This window comes from Gobio gobio (genome assembly GCF_949357685.1).
Source record: "Gobio gobio genome assembly, chromosome: 20".
Lineage (NCBI taxonomy): Eukaryota > Metazoa > Chordata > Actinopteri > Cypriniformes > Gobionidae > Gobio > Gobio gobio.
In genome coordinates, this window is record NC_137113.1 from 32,880,510 (window position 1) to 32,902,353 (window position 21,844).

A 21,844-nucleotide genomic window follows, 5' to 3' on the forward strand; every position below is an offset into this window, starting at 1 on the left:
AAGGTTAATAATGTACAAGAGGCAATGGGCATATGTGCATTATACTGTAGTTTTAAATATTAAGATACACAGGAATGTATAAGAGGTAAAAGTGCAAACGGGTCGACACTGACAGTATGTCACATTGAGGTAGTGAATGATGAAGATCTTACTGATAAAGTGAATATTAAGTAGAGACATCAAGATGTTAAGAGGCTGGTTTTGAATTTAAGAGCCTGATGGCCTGGGGGAAGAAACTCCTCCTGAGTCTCTCAGTTTTTGCCATCAGACTACGGAAGCGCTTACCAGATGGCAGCAAAGTAAAAAGATGGTTACTGGGGTGGATGGAGTCTTTGATAATTTTAACAGCTCTGCTTTTGCAGCGTTTGAGGTAGATGTCCTGTAGAGAGGGGAGAGCAGACCCTGAGATGCGCTCAGCTAAGCGCACAATTCTCTGAAGGGCTTTGCAGTCTTGATTAGAGCTGTTCCCATACCACACTGAGATACACTGAGTCAGTACACTTTCTATGGTCCCTGAATAGAAAGTTTTCAGGATTGCTGGTGAGACCCTGAATTTCCTCAGCTATCGCAGATGGTATAGTCTTTGCCTGGCTTTATTTACCTGTGTTTGAATGTGGATAGTCCAAGTCAGGTCCTCAGAGATGTTTACACCAAGGTACTTGAGGCTTCTCACCCTCTCCACAGGGGTCCCGCTGATCATAAGAGGAGTGTAGGGCTGCTGCTGTCTCTTCCTGAAGTCCACAATCAGTTCTTTAGTTTTGCTCACATTCAGAGAGAGACAGTTGTCCTGGCACCATGATGTTAATCTCTCTACCTCACCCAGGTATGCGGTCTCATTGTTGTTGTGAATGAGGCCCAGAACCACAGTATCATCAGCAAATTTGATAATAGATGTGGTACCCAGTACTTCTGTGATAGTTTGAAGCTGTTTCAGTTGAATCTAATGTAGTGTTTTGTAATGAGTGTAATGTGTGTCTCTCTACCCCTTTAGCTAAAGCCACGACTCTCTTCTGCAAGCAGACCAAGGCAATCGTGTGGGGCATGCAGACGCGGGCAGTTCAAGGCATGCTGGACTTTGATTACGTGTGTTCACGTGATGAACCCTCTGTTGTCGCAATGGTCTACCCCTTCACGTAAATACATGTTTTTTTTTAAAACTCTTATGCTGAGTGTTTACGATCAAGCTCTCCAATGTAATACAACTTGTACCATGTCTATTACTTGGTTCATTCAGTGACACTGAAGATGTCAAATGTGATTGGGATTTGAGGGCATATTTTTGTGTTTCAGTGGTGACCACAAGCAGAAGTTTTACTGGGGTCATAAGGAGATCTTACTGCCAGTCTACAAGAATATGGCTGATGCTATGAAGAAACATCCAGACGTTGATGTGCTCATAAATTTTGCCTCCCTTCGTTCGGCTTTCGACAGCACCATGGAAACTTTGCAGTATCCTCAGGTAAAATCCCATATTGACAGCCCTGGGTGTCTAATAAAGTGAGCAATTATAAATTACCATTAGTTTAGATTAATACATGTAAAAATATTTTGTTCATTAACTAATCAACAGTTAAAAAAATTAAAAAAAAATTTATTTGTCTTGTTCTCTGTCTGTAAGGCATATAAACCTTCAAACTTAAAGCTACACTGTGTAACTTTTTTAGTTTATTCTTAGCTAAAAACACTTAGTTCTTTCAAAAATATATGTGCTCATTAATGTATATTTACTTCTTTCAAGTAATAAAGTATTCTCGTAAGTTTATAATATGCCATTGAAAATACATACGGGTAAGGGGTTCGAATGCGGGTCGCCATGTTGCCCCTCCATCTTGAAAGTACATTAGCCAAAGAGGGACATACCCGTAAATTCAAGCTTCGCCTTTCGCGTTTTAACACTCGATGGCACCGTGTCGAATGTGGACGAGGTCGAACTGGAAGCCATGTTAATCTTGGACTAAATCAGCCACCGTTGGAGTTAAAACGAAATCGGAATTGAGAGAAACAGAAACTAAAATTCACTGGATGGTCATATACATTTTCACCACTAGATGGGGGAAAATATCACACAGTGTAGCTTTAAAGGGATAGTTCACCCAAAAATTAAAATTTTGTCATCATTTACTCAAGTTGTTCCAAACCTGTATACATTTCTTTGTTCTGCTGTACACAAATGAGGATATTTGGAAGAATGTTTGTGACCAAGCAGATCTCGGCCCCCATTGACTTGAGGAAAAATATACTATGGTAGTCAAGGGGGGCTGAGATCTTAAAACGCATGAACCTTTGTAATTGTTCGCAGCTAGCCTATATTGACATTTTATTATTACATTCATAAATAATTATAATATAAAATAATGGTAAATAAAACAAAATGTTTACAAACTGTGTATATATATATATATATATATATATATATATATATATATATATATATATATATATAGAGCGTCAGACTTGTTCAGACTTCTCATCTGTGACAAGCAGTGATATTTTCATTAATAATTTGAGAATCAATTACTCTCTCTTAGAATAAAATAACATATAAATCTCTTAATAGACCGTAGTCATGTTATACGCCATATTGAATTTAACAGATGAAAACGAGGCTGTGAGGGAATGGGGATAGATGTACAGTCATTACAATGGCACGCTATGTATAAAGCTCTTAAATCATGTAATTTTCACAACTCATACTTTTAAAACTGTTTATGGCGTATTTGTCTACTGTTATATATATATATTTTTTTTTTTTATGTTATATGAGCTGAACAATCAGATTATTAAACAACTGTACAATCCATTGAACACACTGTATTCTATCCCTCACAGCAACGTTTTCATTCTTGTCAAAAAATTATATATGGCGTTACCCAGAATAAGGTCTATAGAACAAACCGCCACAACCCTGTACTGTACAACAGACCATTTAAATTGAGCTTTTCAAATTTTTGTTTGATTGACCGAAATTTCATTTGATGATAAATAGGCTCCAATGTCAAGTTAGCAATGCTAGAATTGATATGTTGCATGTACTTTGCATGCTTGACAATAATTTAATTAAATAAGTCACTTTGGAATATAAATCGCAGAACGTTTCAAATTATATAAAAATGTGGAAAATACGTTATCTAAACTAGAGTAATATCTATGTCGTCTAGACTCGTGGTGGTGTAAATATGATCAGTTATCTGGCCATCTTCAAGCAAAGGATGTTAAGTCAAGTCAACTTTATTTATATAGCGCTTTTTACAATGCAGATTGTTTCAAAAGCCCTATTTGCACGGGATTAGTATTATCTGGGGACCTCTGGTGATTTGTAATAATTGCAGAGAATGTCTGTGATCTTAATCCCGTGCGAATCGGCCATGTCTGTAATTTGTAAAGTAAAATTTCTCCCGCCAATTACCTACCATATTTCGCCAAACACCGAGGTCCTGTAATAATATTAGTCCCGTGCGAATCGGCATCTCTGTGATTTGGCCGGGATTAGGCGGATTGTATATCATTTTTGCAAGGTTTTTGTGTCCTGTGCGCATTTTTATCTTTATCTTTCACGAAGAATGTAGCTAGGCTGTATATAATGCGCACCGTTATGAATTTCCGTGCGGCCGCGTGGATTATACTTTCACTTAAGAATGAGCAATTTGGGAGTAAATTGCTTGAACGGTGTGTTTAATATTATTCTTAATGAAAAACACAAAAACAGAACAGTACAATGACAAACTCGCTTAAATGGGCGCTTTTACATTTAGCTTTGAAACTGAATCTTCCGCCGTAAATTGTTATATTGCTCAGTAAAGTTTTTTAATTGTAGCGTCTGTTCTCTAACTGAACTAAATTATTTTTATTACTATAAGACAATCAAAATGACATCGATACGACTGTTTATAATTTCATACAGCTATATCTATAACGAAAAAAACATTTACAAGTCTTGACATCATATCCGGGAGATAGTCAGTAAATTCGAGTACAATCACAGGCTTGCTTATCCCGTGCGAATGCGCCACGCAAAATTCAGATGTGGGGGAGTCATTTCTAAATCACACGAGGTCCCCAGATAATACTAATCCCGTGCGAATAGGGCTAAAAAAGCTTCACAGTGTTAAACATGAAAATAATGCAACAGAATTTGATTCAGCTGTACAGCCGCTCTGGAGAAAACGGTGATGTCATCAATATGTTCAATTATCATATAGTGACAATGTGGGCAGATCAGTAATTTAGTTGATACAGTTAATTTAGTTTAGTAATTAAATTTATTTGGATATTTAGTAGAAAATTTAGTGTCCCAAACTGAGAAAGCCAAGCCAAAGGCAACAGTGGCAAGGAATCAAAACTCCATCAGGTGATGGAGGTGATGTAATTCTCTCTGATGACGACGCAGTAACTAACGTTACAGCGGGGGGAAATCTACAGTTTGTCCAATGATAACAGTCACTGTGTCCGTCAGAATGGAGAAATGTTCAATTATTGAAAATATTTAAGACCCATCGAATCTGAATTTAAGACTTTTTAAGGCCTTTTTTAAGGAAAACCTTATTGAAGACATTTTTAAGACTTTTTAAGGACCCGTGGACACCCTGTAAATGGTATATGTAATGTATATACACTCACCTAAAGGATTATTAGGAACACCTGTTCAATTTCTCATTAATGCAATTATCTAATCAACCAATCACATGGCAGTTGCTTCAATGCATTTAGGGGTGTGGTCCTGGTCAAGACAATCTCCTGAACTCCAAACTGAATGTCAGAATGGGAAAGAAAGGTGATTTAAGCAATTTTGAGCGTGGCATGGTTGTTGGTGCCAGACGGGCCGGTCTGAGTATTTCACAATCTGCTCAGTTACTGGGATTTTCATGCACAACCATTTTTAGGGTTTACAAAGAATGGTGTGAAAAGGGAAAAACATCCAGTATGCAGCAGTCCTGTGGGCGAAAATGCCTTGTTGATGCTAGAGGTCAGAGGAGAAAGGGCCGACTGATTCAAGCTGATAGAAGAGCAACTTTGACTGAAATAACCACTCGTTACAACCGAGGTATGCAGCAAAGCATTTGTGAAGCCACAACACGCACAACCTTGAGGCGGATGGGCTACAACAGCAGAAGACCCCACCGGGTACCACTCATCTCCACTACAAATAGGAAAAAGAGGCTACAATTTGCACGAGCTCACCAAAATTGGACAGTTGAAGACTGGAAAAATGTTGCCTGGTCTGATGAGTCTCGATTTCTGTTGAGACATTCAGATGGTAGAGTATTCAATGATTTGGCGTAAACAGAATGAGAACATGGATCCATCATGCCTTGTTACCACTGTGCAGGCTGGTGGTGGTGGTGTAATGGTGTGGGGGATGTTTTCTTGGCACACTTTAGGCCCCTTAGTGCCAATTGGGCATCTTTTAAATGCCACGGCCTACCTGAGCTTTGTTTCTGACCATGTCCATCCCTTTATGACCACCATGTACCCATCCTCTGATGGCTACTTCCAGCAGGATAATGCACCATGTCACAAAGCTCGAATCATTTCAAATTGGTTTCTTGAACATGACAATGAGTTCACTGTACTAAAATGGCCCCCACAGTCACCAGATCTCAACCCAATAGAGCATCTTTGGGATGTGGTGGAACGGGAGCTTCGTGCCCTGGATGTGCATCCCACAAATCTCCATCAACTGCAAGATGCTATCCTATCAATATGGGCAAACATTTCTAAAGAATGCTTTCAGCACCTTGTTGAATCAATGCCACGTAGAATTAAGGCAGTTCTGAAGGCAAAAGGGGGTCAAACACAGTATTAGTATGGTGTTCCTAATAATCCTTTAGGTGAGTGTGTGTGTATATATATATATATATATATAAAATATATATTGTGTATATATATGAAAATATTTATATGTATGATATATATTGTTTCTAAAAGGAAAATTCTATATAATATGCTAATGAGTGCAAAAACAGTAAAATCTTTTTTAGGTAAAATAGTCTCCCTTTTTTCATAAAACAGCATTTTTTAATACTCAATGGTGTCAGTGATTGCAGTTCTAATCAATAATTCATACGTCAATTATTTTCATTACCGATTATATGATTAGTTTTTGCAGTTCTAATCTACAGAACAGTAAAATTTAGATATCTCTATTCCTTTCACTTTTCAGGCCATTTGGCATGATGGTATTCTGTATATAGCTTTAGCTGTGGGTATAACCCTGGTTTCATTAATAAGAGATTAGGATGCTATTCTACTCTTCTGTATTGTCTTGCTGCCAAGTGACGGAAAGTCGATACAAAATGACACTACTCCAGTTACATATTCATTAAGGCGCATGCCTGAGTGCTGCTCTGTGCTATCCGTTGTCTGGAAAACACTGGTGTGCACTGCAGAGGTTTGCACTCATAGTAACTTAAACTGTCTGAAATCACTACCTATAATATATGTAACATGGATGGATAACAAGTTACTTTTAAAAGGTAACATTCCCCAAATCCAACATAAATAAATCTGAAACTGTAAACTGTCAACTTTACCTTTCTGAATGTAATTAAATCCCAGCATTTATTAGAATTTTGCTTAATGTAATTTATTAACACGAAAAGATATTCTTTGTCTGATAGAATGTTTGAAATCTTACACGAGTTTACTGTGAGATTTCAAACATTTAAATAATTTTTCAAAATGTAAACAGCACCTTTTAATGTTGAACATCATAAGAGGACATTGTGTAAATGTGCAATTGAGCCTGAGTTGTTGAATGTTTGCACTGATTTGAGTGATCTTGTGTTATCAGATACACACTATAGCTATCATAGCTGAAGGCATTCCTGAAGCTCTGACCCGCAAACTCATCAAATCAGCCGATGAAAAGGGCGTCACTATCATTGGACCTGCAACTGTGAGTGTTTTAAAATGTTTGAGTGTTTCTATAGATATATGTTTAATATACATGTTTTTATAGCTGAATATCAACATTACCATAAATTAGCATAAAAACATGTCTGTCATATTTCATTCCAAAATCAAATAAAAATGAGTGCTAATAAAAGGCCTAAAGAAAATAATGTCATTTGTGTTTTACTCACGAACGTTCTGATTGGGTCTAAACATGACAAAGCCTATTTAGGTATACACTGTAACGGACTGCTCCAAGGCTTGAATGGTTGAGGATCCAAAGGCAGATTTATTGAAGGGTAATCCACAATTGTAGTCATATACAGGCAAGTTGTCCAAACAGGCAAACAAGGCAGGAGAGAGAGGCAAAAGGGTAATCCACGGAATAGGCAAGTAATCCAAGAGACAAGAAACCAGGGAGAATGCTCAGAAATGCAGTATTACACTTAACAAGACTTCGCAGTGAATGACAGGGTGAACAGGCTAGAACAGGGGTGTCCAATCCTGCTCCTGGAGGGCCTCTGTCCTGCAGAGTTTAGCTCAAACCCCAATTAAACACACCTGAACCAGCTAATCAAGGTCTGATTAGGCATACTAGAAACTTCCAGACAGGTGTTGAGGCAAGTAAGAGCTAAACTCTGTAGGACAGTGGCCCACCAGGACCGACTTTGGACAACCCTGGGCTAGATTTCGGCCCTGTCCCAAATGGCACACATTATGTGCACTTTCGGTCTTGTGGACTTACAATGGCCGCTGCGTGTCCGTTAAGTCCACGAGACCGCAGGGTGTCCCATTTGTCATTTTAGGTCTAATAAGGGTGCTTGCGAGCGCCCCCTTTGAGGTCGATATGCGCTCTTGATGTGCACTTCTGCCGAGCCCGCACTGGTGCGGGTTACGCAGCAGACTTCTTCCCGGCAGTCAAAGCAGCATTACGTCGTGAAAGTGCGGACTCAGAGGAAGACCGTGAGGGTTTAGGGTGCCATTTGGGACAGGGCCATATGCAGAGGTAATGAGGAAAATGTGAGACAGGTGTAAACAATCAGTGATGATGAGGCCGTGCAAAGTATTATGGGTAATGTAGTCTTTGATGGAATAACAGTCCGGGGTGGAGTGCCCTCTGCTGGTACTCAGGGGCACTCTCATTGGTGAATCGTGACATAAACCCAACTAGTTGATCAGACAATACTCAGAATAGTTGATTTTGTGAAAACTGGTCGCATTGCACATCTTCACCTGCATTTTGCAGTAACAGACAGATCACCAATGATAATAATGAGAATAACAAACAAACTCAAAAGTCCATACAAACATCCATGGAAGTGTAGTTGTAAAAGAGGTAATCTAGTAGGGCTAGTTCATCTAGGGTTTCAGGCAATAAACAGGATGGTGTATCGGTCAGAATACAGGAATAAAGACGAGGAGATATTCTTTCTTCTTTAGATTGTATTGGACTTCAGCAGTGCTCATCAGAACATTCCAATATCCAGTATTGTCATTATAGTCTGATAATAAAACAATAAATCACCATTAGGTACTGCCATCTAAACAGTTACAGTACATACATTTCTATGCAACGTAAAGAATATATCCACACATATAATACAAATCAGGTTCATCTAACATAAATATCTCAATAAACATTAATATGCCCCTTAGAACATAATCTACAATTACATAAACATGAATATTACTGCTTGGAGAAATATAAAGCGCTTCACCTATTTCACTGACCAGTTCACATTAAACTGTATTAGAAAAGGTTTACAAAAGGAGCAATGGCGACATCTTCTGGCCAGACAAGGCTACTACTCAAACAGCGTCTGCACATGGTCTCGTGAGCACGATATTAATTCCCTTAACTCAATATTATAAACGTAACGATGAAACTTATATATCAGAAGGCTCACACTAGTTAACTTATTATTTCCTACAGTGTTTTACAACATAAACATTGTTCTATCACTATAAATCTCACTCATCACGCTGGCACATGATAATGCATAATAATTTCTACAATAGAAACATTAACACAGCAAAGTAGCAGTCACTTACTTTCCGTCATTAACTCAACGCATGAACATTGGAAGCTGGATTGTTCAGTAGGGACTAAGGAAGCTGCACAGCACAGATACGTAGGCTAAATGATGTCGTTAAACTTGAACTCGTTTCCATACCCGCTATATCTGACGCTAACCACACATTTCTCTTCCGTCACCACAGAATAAGAGTCTTAAAGGGGAAGGCACCCTGAAATGTCAGAGCCTTTTATACAGCCGCCCCCAAATGTGCAAGCACATTTGCTCCCTTTAAAAGGCTTATCAGTCAGGCTGTGAGGGGCTCACAGAGGCATCGTCCATCCCCGACGGGAGAGCTGGCAACATCACCAACCGAGCTACCGGTCGGGTGTACACATGTCCTTTGATGTCCACATCGGCAGATCTAATGCGTCCATCGTCGCTGCGGTGACTCTTGATTACATGCCCAATGGGCCACAAGGCTCGAGGTAGCTGCGGGTCCACCAGCATGACAACAGCCTTTTCCAGTAGTTCAGGGGAAGAGGAGTGCCATTTCTGTCTAGTTTGCAGCCCAGGGAGATATTCCCTGATGAATCTGGACCAGAACTGATCAGCGAGAACCTGTGAATGCCTCCAGCGTCTACGGCTCAGGAGCTCCGTCTCAGGATAAACCACTTGGGGAAGAGATCCATCAGGCCGCCCCATAAGCAGACTATTGGGTGTCACGGGGTCGATATCCGCGATGTCGGCAGATACGTAACCCAATGGTTTGGAATTGAGAATTGCCTCAACTTCCAGGAGAACGGTGAGCAGGACGTCCTCATGAACAGGTTGGGCCCCCACACAGGTGTAAAGTGCAGACTTGACAGAGCGGACCTCTCTTTCCCACACTCCACCGAAGTGTGGAGCTGCGGGAGGGTTGAACTGGAACTTAATCCTCTGTCGCGCGAGTTGTTTCTGCAAGGTTGGCTCCATACTGGCAAAAGCCTCTCTTATTTCCCGTTCTCCTCCTTTAAAATTGGTTCCCTGATCTGACAACAACTCTGCAGGTGTCCCCCTTCTGGCGATGAACCGTCTCAGGGCCATCAAATAAGCATCCGCATCCATATTTCTGAGGAGATCCAAGTGTACCGCCCTGGTTGTTAAACACTTAAATATTATCCCCCAGCGTTTCTCCTGACGTCTGCCTATCTTCACTAACATGGGCCCAAAACAATCCACGCCAGTGGAGTGGAAGGCTGGTTTGTGTAATCGGAGACGAGCAACGGGAAGGTCCGCCATTCGGGGAATGGAGGGTTGAGCTCTCCAACGCTGACAATCGGCACAAGAATGCTGGTGTCTGCGAATTGCCTCCCTCCCACGGATTATCCAGAATGACCGCCGCATCTCCGCAAAGACTCGCTCTGGACCAGGATGATGCAGGTCGCTATCATACTTTTGGATAAGCAAGCGTGTAAAGGGGTGTGAGGCATCCAAAACCACAGGGTGCAATGTCAAGTCGTCTTGACCTTCCAAACGTCGCAGCCGACCTCCTACTCTTATAAGGTCCGTGGATTTGTCCAACTCTGGAGCCAAGGTGAGTAACCGACTCCCATGTGCGACAGGCTTCCCTACTGCAAGGAGTTTGTAGTCCTCTGGGAAAGACTGTTGTTGGGCTCGCTGGAGAACTATCATCTCCGCCTTTTGGTACTCTTCAGCACTCGGTGGGAAACTAGAAGGGGTTTGTCCTAGGATTTCTTGAGCAGTGGCATCTATGAGCTCCTGCCAGTTTCGGTACAGCTTGTCATCCCTGCTGATTGACATTGGTGAGGTAATCGTTACTCCACAGAAGGTGGTCTTCCGGAGTTCCGCTTTATCCTCAAATGGTTCGGTGCTGGGTCTTTCTGGCCAAATAGCTGGGTTCTGGAGAAGGAAGGGAGGTCCTTGAGACCATCGGTTGGGATCTATTAAGGCCTCCAGGGTCTTCCCTCTCGTCAGATCGTCAGCAGGATTATTTGCAGAGTCCACGTAGCGCCAAGTGCACTTCTCCGTTAACTCCTGGATCTCAGCTATTCTGGCGCCCACGAAGACCTTGTATCGACAAGACTGAGAGTGTAGCCAGGTCAGTACAGTAGTGGAGTCGGACCACATCACAGTTCGAGCCACTGTCAAAGTAAGTTCCCTCTCGAGAACGCGAGCCAGCTGTGCTGCAACCAGAGCTCCGCAAAGCTCCAGGCGTGGGATAGAATGCAGACGTCTTGGAGCTACTCGTGAACGAGCAAGGATAAAAGACAGGTGGACCTGTCCTTCCTTGTCTTCGGTTCTCATGTAGGCTACGGCTCCATATGCTTGCTCAGAGGCGTCTGCAAAGATGTGCACCTCACGTGTGGCACCCGCAAGGTTAACGTCCGCCGGAACATATGCACGTGGGAATGTAAGTAGAGGTAAGGACTCAAGTTCAGCCTCCCAGCTGAACCAGGCCTGCAGGAGGTCGGCGGGTAAGTTTGAGTCATCCCATCCTCGCTTCTTATCCCACAGCTGCCTGATGATGAGCTTTGCTCGGGTGGAGAAAGGTAACATATAACCCAGGGGATCATATTGTGTAGCTAGAACTCTGTAGATGTTCCTCAAGGTTGGTTCCTCGTAGGACACAGGCCTATGTTTGTAGCCCAAGGAGTCGGTTGCCCAATTCCAGCTGAGACCAAGTGTTGACTCGAGAGGGTTGGACTTATCCTGTGCCAGCCACAGGTCCAGGCTTTCCGATCTGGCCTCTTGAGGCAAGTGACGCAGGACGCTTGGATCGTTGCAAGCCCATTGGCGCAACTCAAAACCTGCAGATATCAGAAGATCCCTGAGTCGATCAACAAGTCGTTTGGCCTCACCCGATGTACCCATGCTCTGCAGGCAATTATCCATATAAAAGCAGTTCTCAACCGAGAATTTCAGGTCATCGTCAGGCCCGCAGTGGTCAACAACATGGCGCTGTAAGGCATATGTCGCACAGCACGGGCTACAGGTTGCGCCGAAAGGCAAAACTTGCCACTCAAATGTTCTTGGGGGCTCTTCCACCTTCAGGTCCCGCCACAGGAACCTTAGAAGGCGGCAATCTTCAGGGATGAGGCGGACTTGATGGAACATCCCCTTGATGTCTCCACTAACCGCGATGGGGTGTTCACGAAATCTCAGTAAAACTCCCAGCAAAGGGGCACCAAGAGTAGGGCCCGGTAACAGGTACTGGTTCAGGGTCTGCCCAAGGTACTGGTGAGAGCAGTTAAAGACCAGGCGGGGTTTCCCGTTGTGGCTGACGAGATGATGTGAGATATACCATCCTTCTTTGGTTGAGGTATCCTCAGTGATTTCCCTCACAGCACCTGCTTCAATGAGCTTCTGCATTTCCTTCCTGTATGCATCCGCCAGCCTGGGGTCCTTTAAGAGTCGCTTCTCAGTACTACGTAACATGGGCATAACTGCCTCCTTTGGCGAGTGCAATGGTGGCATGCTTGCCTGTCGCAGCAATGGTGTGGCGTACCTAAGAATTCCATCCACATTAGTACGGACAGTCTTAGATTCAAGCAATGCTACAGCCTGTTGATCCTGCTTTGACCGAGTCACCTCTCTTTCTGGTCGGTAAGGTACAGTGTCTACTTGCCAGAGCCTCTCAACATGCTTGTAAAGCTCATCCATTGATGGCGCATATGAAGTATACAGGCACTGTGCAGGTTGGATAGGCCGCCCCATGAATGGGGTGGGGCCCTGAAGAGTCCACCCAAGCCGGGTGCGGACTGCGGCTGGGCCACCTGATGGACCAAGTCTGACTGGCTCAACAGGTGTTATCAGCTGAGGGTTATCAGATCCTACAAGGAGTGTTGGCTGAGCATCTCTTAAGGCAGGTAGGGGAATACCACTTAGGTATTTGTATTTTCTCTTCAGGCGGTCAATGGGGTAAGTATGCTGTGCTAGGCTGAGGCGGCCAGCTGTGAAGGCCCCCTTGATCTTATAGCTTATGTGAGGGTTCGCCACTGGTGAGACGCTGAAAGACACTGTGTGGCCATGGAGGATCTGGATGTCCTGTCGGACTGTACGCAAAGGAAGCGCTTCGGGTTTGCCCTTTAGGCCAAGAAACTTAGCTGCTGCTGGCAACAACATGGTCCTCTCTGACCCATCATCGAGGATCGCAAAGGTGTCCAGCGTCCGATCTCCATAATGTACAAGCACCGGGACGACCTTCAACATGACTCGATTCCCGGCTCCAGGTCTGTCCAGGTAGAGCGAATCAGCCGCAGAGCTAGTTAAGCAGCTCTCTTCTTTAGCAGCTACATCTTTATTGCCCCTCTCTGCTCTTGTATTTATCTCGTGAAGAGCCAGTAGGTGCTTTCCCTGACAGATGTTGCAAGGTTTCTTCAATGTGCACTGAGCAGCTTGATGAGTTCGTGCGCAGCGCCAGCACCGTTTGTTAACCCGGATCCATTCCCTAAGCTGGTCTCTAGAGAGTTTGGTGACAGCACTGCATTGACTAAGATAATGTTCAGTACTCTCACAGTAGGCACAGTAGGCTTTACTCTTGGCTCCTCGGTTAGTTGAACTCTCTTTAAGATACGAAGAAGCTGTCTCTGCCGACTCACCAGCTCCATGAAGGACAGTCACCGTCTGTCTACCAGGACGACCATCAGTCTTCATGTTCTGCCTTTCCTTTATGCTGCGTCCAGTAGCCTGACTGTCGAAGCCCTGACACCATGATTCATAGCGGAGCCATTCTGACAAATCATGTAAAGTGTGGGTCGCCCCTAACTGCTTGAACTGATGTCGACGGAAATCAGCTCGCTGCTCCGGAGGGAGCTTACTCAGCAGACGAGCAACATGTGATCCGCAGTTGAGTTCGATTTCCCCTTCAGGTCCCAGAGTCTGCAATAAACCCACTAAAGATTGTATCTGGAGAGAGAATTTCTGGAATGCCATAGTATCACCTCGCCTCACCTCGGGAGTCTCCAGGACGTTCGCTATCTTCTTTAAGGCAAGTTGATGAGGCTGCCCGAATTTGTCATGGAGGGCTGACATAGTGTCACTATAAGGGGTGGGTGAGTTTAGATAAGCATCAGCTATCAGCTTGGCTTCCTCCAGCTTTAAATGATCTACAAGTATCTGATACTTGAAGAGTTCTGTAGCCGTGGATGGGAGTAGGTTTTCTAAAGCTATGCGAAGCCGTGCGAACTCACTGGGATCCGGGTGAATGAACCTTGGGATTGTGGGTTGAGGCCCTCGATACACTTGTTCATTCCCCAGCGGCTGCATAAACGGGTTAGATGGCGGCATACCATGTACCGCTCCGTATCTGGCCTCTAAGGGATGGTAGGCACGGGCAGGTGCCGATTTCATTACAGGTGCATGAGCTGGGGCAGGGTGTGTGAGCAACTGAGAGGGCCGTTTAGAGTGGTATGATGATATCCCTCTATCAGAAGCAGGAGCGGGGTACTGAGGATGCAGTGGAGGCTTACAAGGCATACATACTCTACCTCCGGGGGAAAGGTCGAGCTGGTTACGGTCTAGCCCTTGTTCTTCGACCCTGAGATTGCACATGCCTCCCGTCAGGTTCTCATCAGGTTCAGGCCAGGGTGGAGGATCAGGCCAGTCCTCATCCTCCATTTTCTTCGAGTGTGCTGCATCAGTGAAACTTCTTGAGGCCACAGCACCGGCCTGTGGAGATGTGGGGTTGCTGTAGTTTGCGGCTGGACTATTAACTTGGGCCAGGTTTTCCCTCAGCGAGCGGGCTACTTCCAACAGCTCTTTCATCTCATGCCGTGCTTCATTGAGTTCCTTTATGCCAGTCTGGAAGGCCTGTTGTGTTTGGAGCAGCTTAATATTCTCCTCCCGAATAGCTCTAATTTCCTCCGAGAAACGAGAATCCAGATATGGGCTCTGATGGGATGAGGGTGTTCGCGCAGGCTGAATAAACCCATCCAAATCTCTCCTCTGGCCGTGGTCTGAGACTAACTGATAAATCTCAGGGTGAGCAGCATTCCCAGGGAAACCCCCAGAGTGAGAGTGGGCTGTCTGGAAAGGGGTCATCTGGTCTGGACCCTCCCGAGTGGGGAACACCCTCCTATCCAATGCAGGGGATGACAGATCCCATTTTAACTGATCTCTTTGACTATATCCCATATAGTCCACTTCGAAGTCCTGAAGTCTGACAGGTCGACGTATTTGACGTTTAGGTCTCACATCAGGATACATCTCTTCATCTGCCTCCATCCTGAATACTGTATCCGGCTCGAAGGACCAATGTAAAAGAGGTAATCTAGTAGGGCTAGTTCATCTAGGGTTTCAGGCAATAAACAGGATGGTGTATCGGTCAGAATACAGGAATAAAGACGAGGAGATATTCTTTCTTCTTTAGATTGTATTGGACTTCAGCAGTGCTCATCAGAACATTCCAATATCCAGTATTGTCATTATAGTCTGATAATAAAACAAATAAATCACCATTAGGTACTGCCATCTAAACAGTTACAGTACATACATTTCTATGCAACGTAAAGAATATATCCACACATATAATACAAATCAGGTTCATCTAACATAAATATCTCAATAAACATTAATATGCCCCTTAGAACATAATCTACAATTACATAAACATGAATATTACTGCTTGGAGAAATATAAAGCGCTTCACCTATTTCACTGACCAGTTCACATTAAACTGTATTAGAAAAGGTTTACAAAAGGAGCAATGGCGACATCTTCTGGCCAGACAAGGCTACTACTCAAACAGCGTCTGCACATGGTCTCGTGAGCACGATATTAATTCCCTTAACTCAATATTATAAACGTAACGATGAAACTTATATATCAGAAGGCTCACACTAGTTAACTTATTATTTCCTACAGTGTTTTACAACATAAACATTGTTCTATCACTATAAATCTCACTCATCACACTGGCACATGATAATGCATAATAATTTCTACAATAGAAACATTAACACAGCAAAGTAGCAGTCACTTACTTTCCGTCATTAACTCAACGCATGAACATTGGAAGCTGGATTGTTCAGTAGGGACTAAGGAAGCTGCACAGCACAGATACGTAGGCTAAATGATGTCGTTAAACTTGAACTCGTTTCCATACCCGCTATATCTGACGCTAACCACACATTTCTCTTCCGTCACCACAGAATAAGAGTCTTAAAGGGGAAGGCACCCTGAAATGTCAGAGCCTTTTATACAGTAGTCATGTCTTTCATGGTCCTAAAATGCTCATTCATTTTTTTAAATGCAAAATATAATTTTTTTCATGAGTGTTTTTTCAACGTGTGTGGTTTAAGGTTGGCGGTATAAAGCCAGGCTGCTTTAAGATTGGGAACACAGGCGGAATGCTTGACAATATCTTGGCATCAAAGCTGTACAGACCGGGCAGCGTGGCGTATGTGTCCCGCTCAGGAGGGATGTCCAATGAACTCAACAACATCATCTCACACACTACAGACGGGGTTTATGAGGGAGTCGCTATTGGAGGAGACAGGTGACAAACAGAACATGTCCTGTCCTTGTGAATTGACAGCCCAATTAGCCAAATCTGATAAATCAGATAAACTGCATTTAAAGTAATTTATGTCAAAATCATCAGGTACACCAGCAAACAAGCTGACATGCATCATTTTGTTTGACGGACATACAGTAGATAGGGAGCCCACCTTTGAAAAGGTGATAAACTCAATTAAAGGGATAGTTCACCCAAAAATGAAAATTCTGTAATCATTTAGACACACATGAAGTTGTTCCAAACCTGTATACATTTCTTTGTTCTGCTGAACACAAAGGAAGATATTTGGAAGAATGTTTGTAATCAAGGAGATCTCGGCAGCCTGTGACTACCATGGTGGGGGTAAAAATACTATGGTAGTCAATGGCTGCTGAGATCTGCTTGGTTACAAACATTCTTCCAAATATCTTCCTTTGTGTTCAGCAGAACAAAGAAATTTAGGTTTGGAACAACTTCAAGCGTGACTAAATGATGACAGAATTTTCATTTTTGGTGGGTGAACATTTTTGGGAGCAGGATTCAGAAAGTACTAATAATTTTTTAATTGAGCTAATAGAAACAGATCAGCAACTAAGATGTCTACTGTTTTGCTGTCATCTTCAGATTTCCAGGCTCTACATTCATGGACCATGTGCTCAGATATCAGGACACTCCAGGTGTCAAGATGATTGTCATTCTGGGAGAGGTGAGATCATGAGAGAGATTTGAACACCTCTAATCATGATTAGGTCATATATTCTTATAATATATATATATATATTTGTGTTCATTAAATGCTAAAACTCCTCAGTGGTTTTGGATGGAGTGAGCAACGTGTGAACCCAGTTCTAAGAACTAAATATCTATGGAATTGAAGAGACTCATAACACTGGTCCGGAACAAATATATTTTCCATAGTTCCCTAAATAATCCAGTCTCAGGGGCATGTACATCACGAAATGCAGTCACAGCATGTTCATATTTTGTCATTGGGGTTATATAAGAGTATTATTACACTCTCTGACAAATAATTTCTCAACTCATCTCAACATGTCATTACAATTTATTAAAGGGGTTGTGAAATGGAAAAATGTCCTTGATATTTATGCATATGAGATGTTTCTCTTCAATAAAAACATACTGTAAGTTTCAAGCTAATTCCACAGTTAAAAATACAAGTTTTTGTTTTCAGTTCGGCTGGCATCCAGGCTACTGGTGCTCTGTTCTTTGTCTACATATTTTTATCACAAATATTCTGTAACTTATGACAGTAATAGAAGAGTTGAATTATAAGGCACTCTAATTCTAATGATATTGTGTGTGTTGTCTTTTAGATCGGAGGCACAGAGGAGTATAACATCTGCCAGGGCATTGTAGACAGCAGAATCACTAAACCAGTCGTGTGTTGGTGTATTGGAACGTGTGCCACAATGTTCTCATCTGAGGTACAGCTTTTACATGGCTTTAAAGACACTTTTTGCATGTTGGCCCTGGCTCAATGGTTTCGTTTTCTACTGTGGTACTGCAATAACAGAGCTCTTTGCAATGTAATACAAACGAGTCAGTTGTTGCCTTGGTAATGCAAGAGTTTACAGACGATAAGTGATGTAAATAGCGACTGCTTGAAGGGCTATCTGGCCCTTCCTCTTACCCCTACCACTCCAGCCAAAAGAGAATCGAGACACCCCTACCTGAACATGCAAAACAAAGAGGTAGGGGAAATGGAAGGGGTAAGGGTTAGAAATGGGATTGGCCCTTAGTAGATTACAGTCTTGTGTGCTTCGTTGACTTGCATCAAAAAGGGCAACATATAGTGTTGCATTGCTGCAATGAGACATTAAATGTGTGATTACCTAACCAAGGTAGTACAGGTTAATCATATTAACTGTTAACACAGTATTGTATTAAATTAAATGTTTTAGGTGCAGTTTGGCCATGCAGGAGCATGTGCAAATCAAGTGTCAGAGACCGCTGTGGCCAAAAATCAAGCACTGCGAGAAGCAGGTGCATTTGTGCCCAACAGCTTTGATGAATTGGGGGATATCATCAAGTGAGTAACAGAAGGAAGCATTTGCAAAAATATTCACATTCCATTCAATTCACATTTATTTGTATAGCGTTTTTCACAATATATATAGTTTCAAAGCAGCTTTACAGAAAATGCATGTCTACATTACAATTCAGAGGGATCTGTTATCAGAGGTGACTGTGTCCAAGTACATATACAAATCACGCAGTTAGCTAACCAGGGGCAGTTTCTTCATTCGGGCGATAGAGCAACGCACCACCAAAGTGCGAAAGGGATGGATTTTTCAATCACATTTAACACAGAGTTACACTAGATGTCACTATTTTAAACGGTTCTGCCTCTGGATATATAGTCCAATCAGCGTCAAGTCACGTTCTGTGGAGTACCGCCCCTTCTTGGGCAATTTCACTCACTCAGACATTTTTTTTCTAAATGCAGGCACTGCAATGCAATCTCTATGGGTTCCGGGAGGGCTAGCACTAACATGCTTTTGTCATCATGCGTAACCTTAACTTGTGCAGCAATTGGGGGGAACAAACATAACTCTCATTAACAATTTTTAAGCTGAAGTGACATACAGTAATTTCCTCAGTGCATAACTTACATTTCACAGACTTATTCTCCATCTGTAAATGTTAGAAAGCCAAGCAAATATTTCCATTTTGCTGTCACGACTGGACGAGGCCCTCTCAAGCACAAACTTCCGTGAACGAGTGCCACCGCAAGCATGCACCAAAACAGACGGAGCACAATAGAATAGGAGCGCAATAATTCTGACTAAAATATACATTTTGCTCAAATATTTGTTGATGTTCTTGGTGGGCGGGCTTTATACGATAATGGACAGATGATCAACAGTAACGTAATCATCCAAGTCACCAAAGAGCGCTTGGGTTGAATTAGTTTGAATCTGAGTATGACGATGTCAGGCTAAAGTACTCCTGTGTATCCTTAAATTCTTTTTAAAACAAAAAATGTTCTTCCGTCATCTGAAGTCCTGTCAGGAGTTAGTCGTCTCTACACAAGTGTTGGGGCATCTAAAGTCTTCATAAGAGGTTTGATCCAAACTTGAGCTGACATACTCTAGTTACCTCTGGATGGTCATCCCGAGATAAAACAGAAAAGCAAATGAAAAATAATTAGCATAGATGCTATTCATAACATTAAGCAAAGATAATCATGTGCATTTGATCTGATATAACTGGAGTACAAGGTTATAAGATGCATTATGTGAATGCTTGGCTAAAGAGAAGTGTCTATAATCTAGATTTACACTGGGAGAGCGAGTCTGAGCCCTGGCTGCTGTCTAATATAGCACCCAGGATGAAGTTACAGTACATCAATCTAAATGCAAATAATGAAGGCTTGTTAGCGTAATGCATTGGTGTGCAGGTTTTCTACTTGTTTTTAATGCTTAAGCCACTATGAAATAAAGGCTTTCTATACTTTTCATAAACCCGAGTTGCATGGCTTGATATCTTTTGTGAGTCTGATTGTCCCTACCCAAAGAGCACAGAGACACGGATTTTACACCCTTGATTTTTGCATTTCTTGTTTTATAAATATAAATTGTATTCAGGTTTTTGGTCCAATAAGTAGATTGGTCAGTCTCAGTCTTATCTGAATTTAATCAAAGAAAATTACAGGTCATCCAATATTTTTTTACTTTAACGCTCCGTCAACCGAATAATTTAGAGATTTTATCTGGTCGTGATGAAATGTATAACTGAGTATCATTGACATAACAATGGAAACTAATTCCATGTTTTCTTATAATAGTATTATTAATATTATATTAAATAGCAGCATATATATTGAAAATAGAAGAGGGCTTAACACAGATCCTTGTGGTACTCCATAATTTACTGACATTATCTTAGATTTTTCCCTGTTTAAATTGACAAAATGGTAATGGTCTGATAGGTATGATCTGAACCATCTTAATCCCTGTCCCTGAATTATCACAGTGCCACAGCATAAGAACTCATAAATAGATGTGTTGGTAATGCAAGTTTACAGTCTGAATTGAATTGTGTTGTTCCTCCACCCACGCTAAATCAAAAACCCAGTGCAAAAAGATTCATGAACAAATTACTGATAAATCAGTCTAATGAATCCTTCACTGAATGAATTCACTGAATCTCAGAATGGTTATTGAACCAACATCTGCTAAAAAGAGAAACGCTTCAACAATGGCAAACAAAAATAATTAAAACAGTTTTTTTTTTTTCATTAAAATAGTTTCTTTACAATGTTCTGTTTTTTTTCTTTACCAAATTTGTAAGAAGTCTACTGTTATGTTGGAAGTTGTAAAAGGACCATTTTTTCAGTAGTTTTTTATATATCTTTATCTCACAAAATATCAGATTATCATAGTAAACATTTAAATTTCCCACCCCTAGTAAACAGTATGTGATTTATTGTCAGATAAATGTTAAATAGTGTTAAATATAGTCCAGCAACCTTAATTATTACCGTCATTAACCTTTTAATGCTTCAACTATTTTGTTAATTTTCTCTGTTTTGTTGGGAAGGTTTGTGTATGATGACCTTGTCACAAATGGAATCATTGTTCCAGCACAGGAAGTTCCTCCTCCTACCGTCCCGATGGATTACTCCTGGGCAAGAGTAAGACCTCTATTATTGCCTTATTTCTGTACATGAAGATTTTCTTTGACTGAAATCAGTCATTATTAATTCTCACCAGTTGTAAGATTTGCTTTTGTTTGTAGTATTATGTAGATAGTACCTGTTAAACATTTGGAAACATACTTTTTTTTGTTTTTTTTTTAAAAAAGTATTTTATTTACATTTTCATTTATGCATTAGGCAGACGCTTTTATCCAAAGCGACTTAGTGCACTTATTACAGGGACAATCCCCCTGGAGCAACATGGAGTAAAGCGCCTTGCTCAAGGACACACTGGTGACCGCTGGGATTGAACCAGCAACCTTCTACGTATGAGTTCCATGGTTTAACCCACTGGACCACCATCTTTTATGTTCACCAAGGCTGCGTTTATTTAATAAAAATACAGTAAAAAGAGTAATATTACAAATTAAAAGAACTGTTTTCTATTTGAATATATTTTAGAATGTCATTTATTTTTGTGATGGCAAAGCTGATTTTTCAGCATCATTACTCCAATCTTCAGTGTCACATGATCCCTCAGAAATCATTGTAGTATGCTAATTTGGTGCTCAGGTAACATTTCTTATTATTATCAATGTTGATAACAGTTGTTCTGCTTAATATTGTGGAAGTGTTGATACTTTGTTCAGTATTCTTTGTTGAATAGAAAGTTCAAAAAACAGCATTTATTACATTTATTAACTTTTGTCACATTATAAATGTCTTCACTGTCACTTTTGATCAATTTAATGCATCCTTGATGAATAAAAGTATTAATGT

General features: G+C 41.6%; 2 protein-coding genes across 7 annotated transcripts in view; one reads left to right on the forward strand and one right to left on the reverse strand.

The window, feature by feature from the left end:
• aclyb (ATP citrate lyase b) overlaps positions 1–21,844 on the forward strand; it is a 90,218-nt gene that overhangs the window by 57,465 nt on the left and 10,909 nt on the right. For all 6 annotated transcript variants that reach the window (XM_079845672.1, XM_079845674.1, XM_079845671.1 and 3 more), the window contains 8 exons: positions 992–1,133; positions 1,291–1,459; positions 6,791–6,895; positions 16,208–16,404; positions 17,029–17,110; positions 17,739–17,849; positions 18,327–18,454; positions 20,968–21,061. In XM_079845672.1, coding sequence (XP_079701798.1) covers positions 992–1,133; positions 1,291–1,459; positions 6,791–6,895; positions 16,208–16,404; positions 17,029–17,110; positions 17,739–17,849; positions 18,327–18,454; positions 20,968–21,061 — 1,028 coding nt within the window. The remainder of the gene's footprint in view (positions 1–991; positions 1,134–1,290; positions 1,460–6,790; positions 6,896–16,207; positions 16,405–17,028; positions 17,111–17,738; positions 17,850–18,326; positions 18,455–20,967; positions 21,062–21,844) is intronic.
• LOC307144014 (uncharacterized protein) lies at positions 8,274–10,088 on the reverse strand. Its single transcript, XM_079845935.1, has 2 exons — positions 8,944–10,088; positions 8,274–8,393 (listed from the first exon to the last, which is right to left on the reverse strand). The coding sequence occupies exon 1, from the start codon at positions 10,011–10,013 to the stop codon at positions 9,210–9,212; it is 804 nt and encodes a 267-aa protein (XP_079702061.1). The 5' UTR covers positions 10,014–10,088; the 3' UTR covers positions 8,274–8,393; positions 8,944–9,209.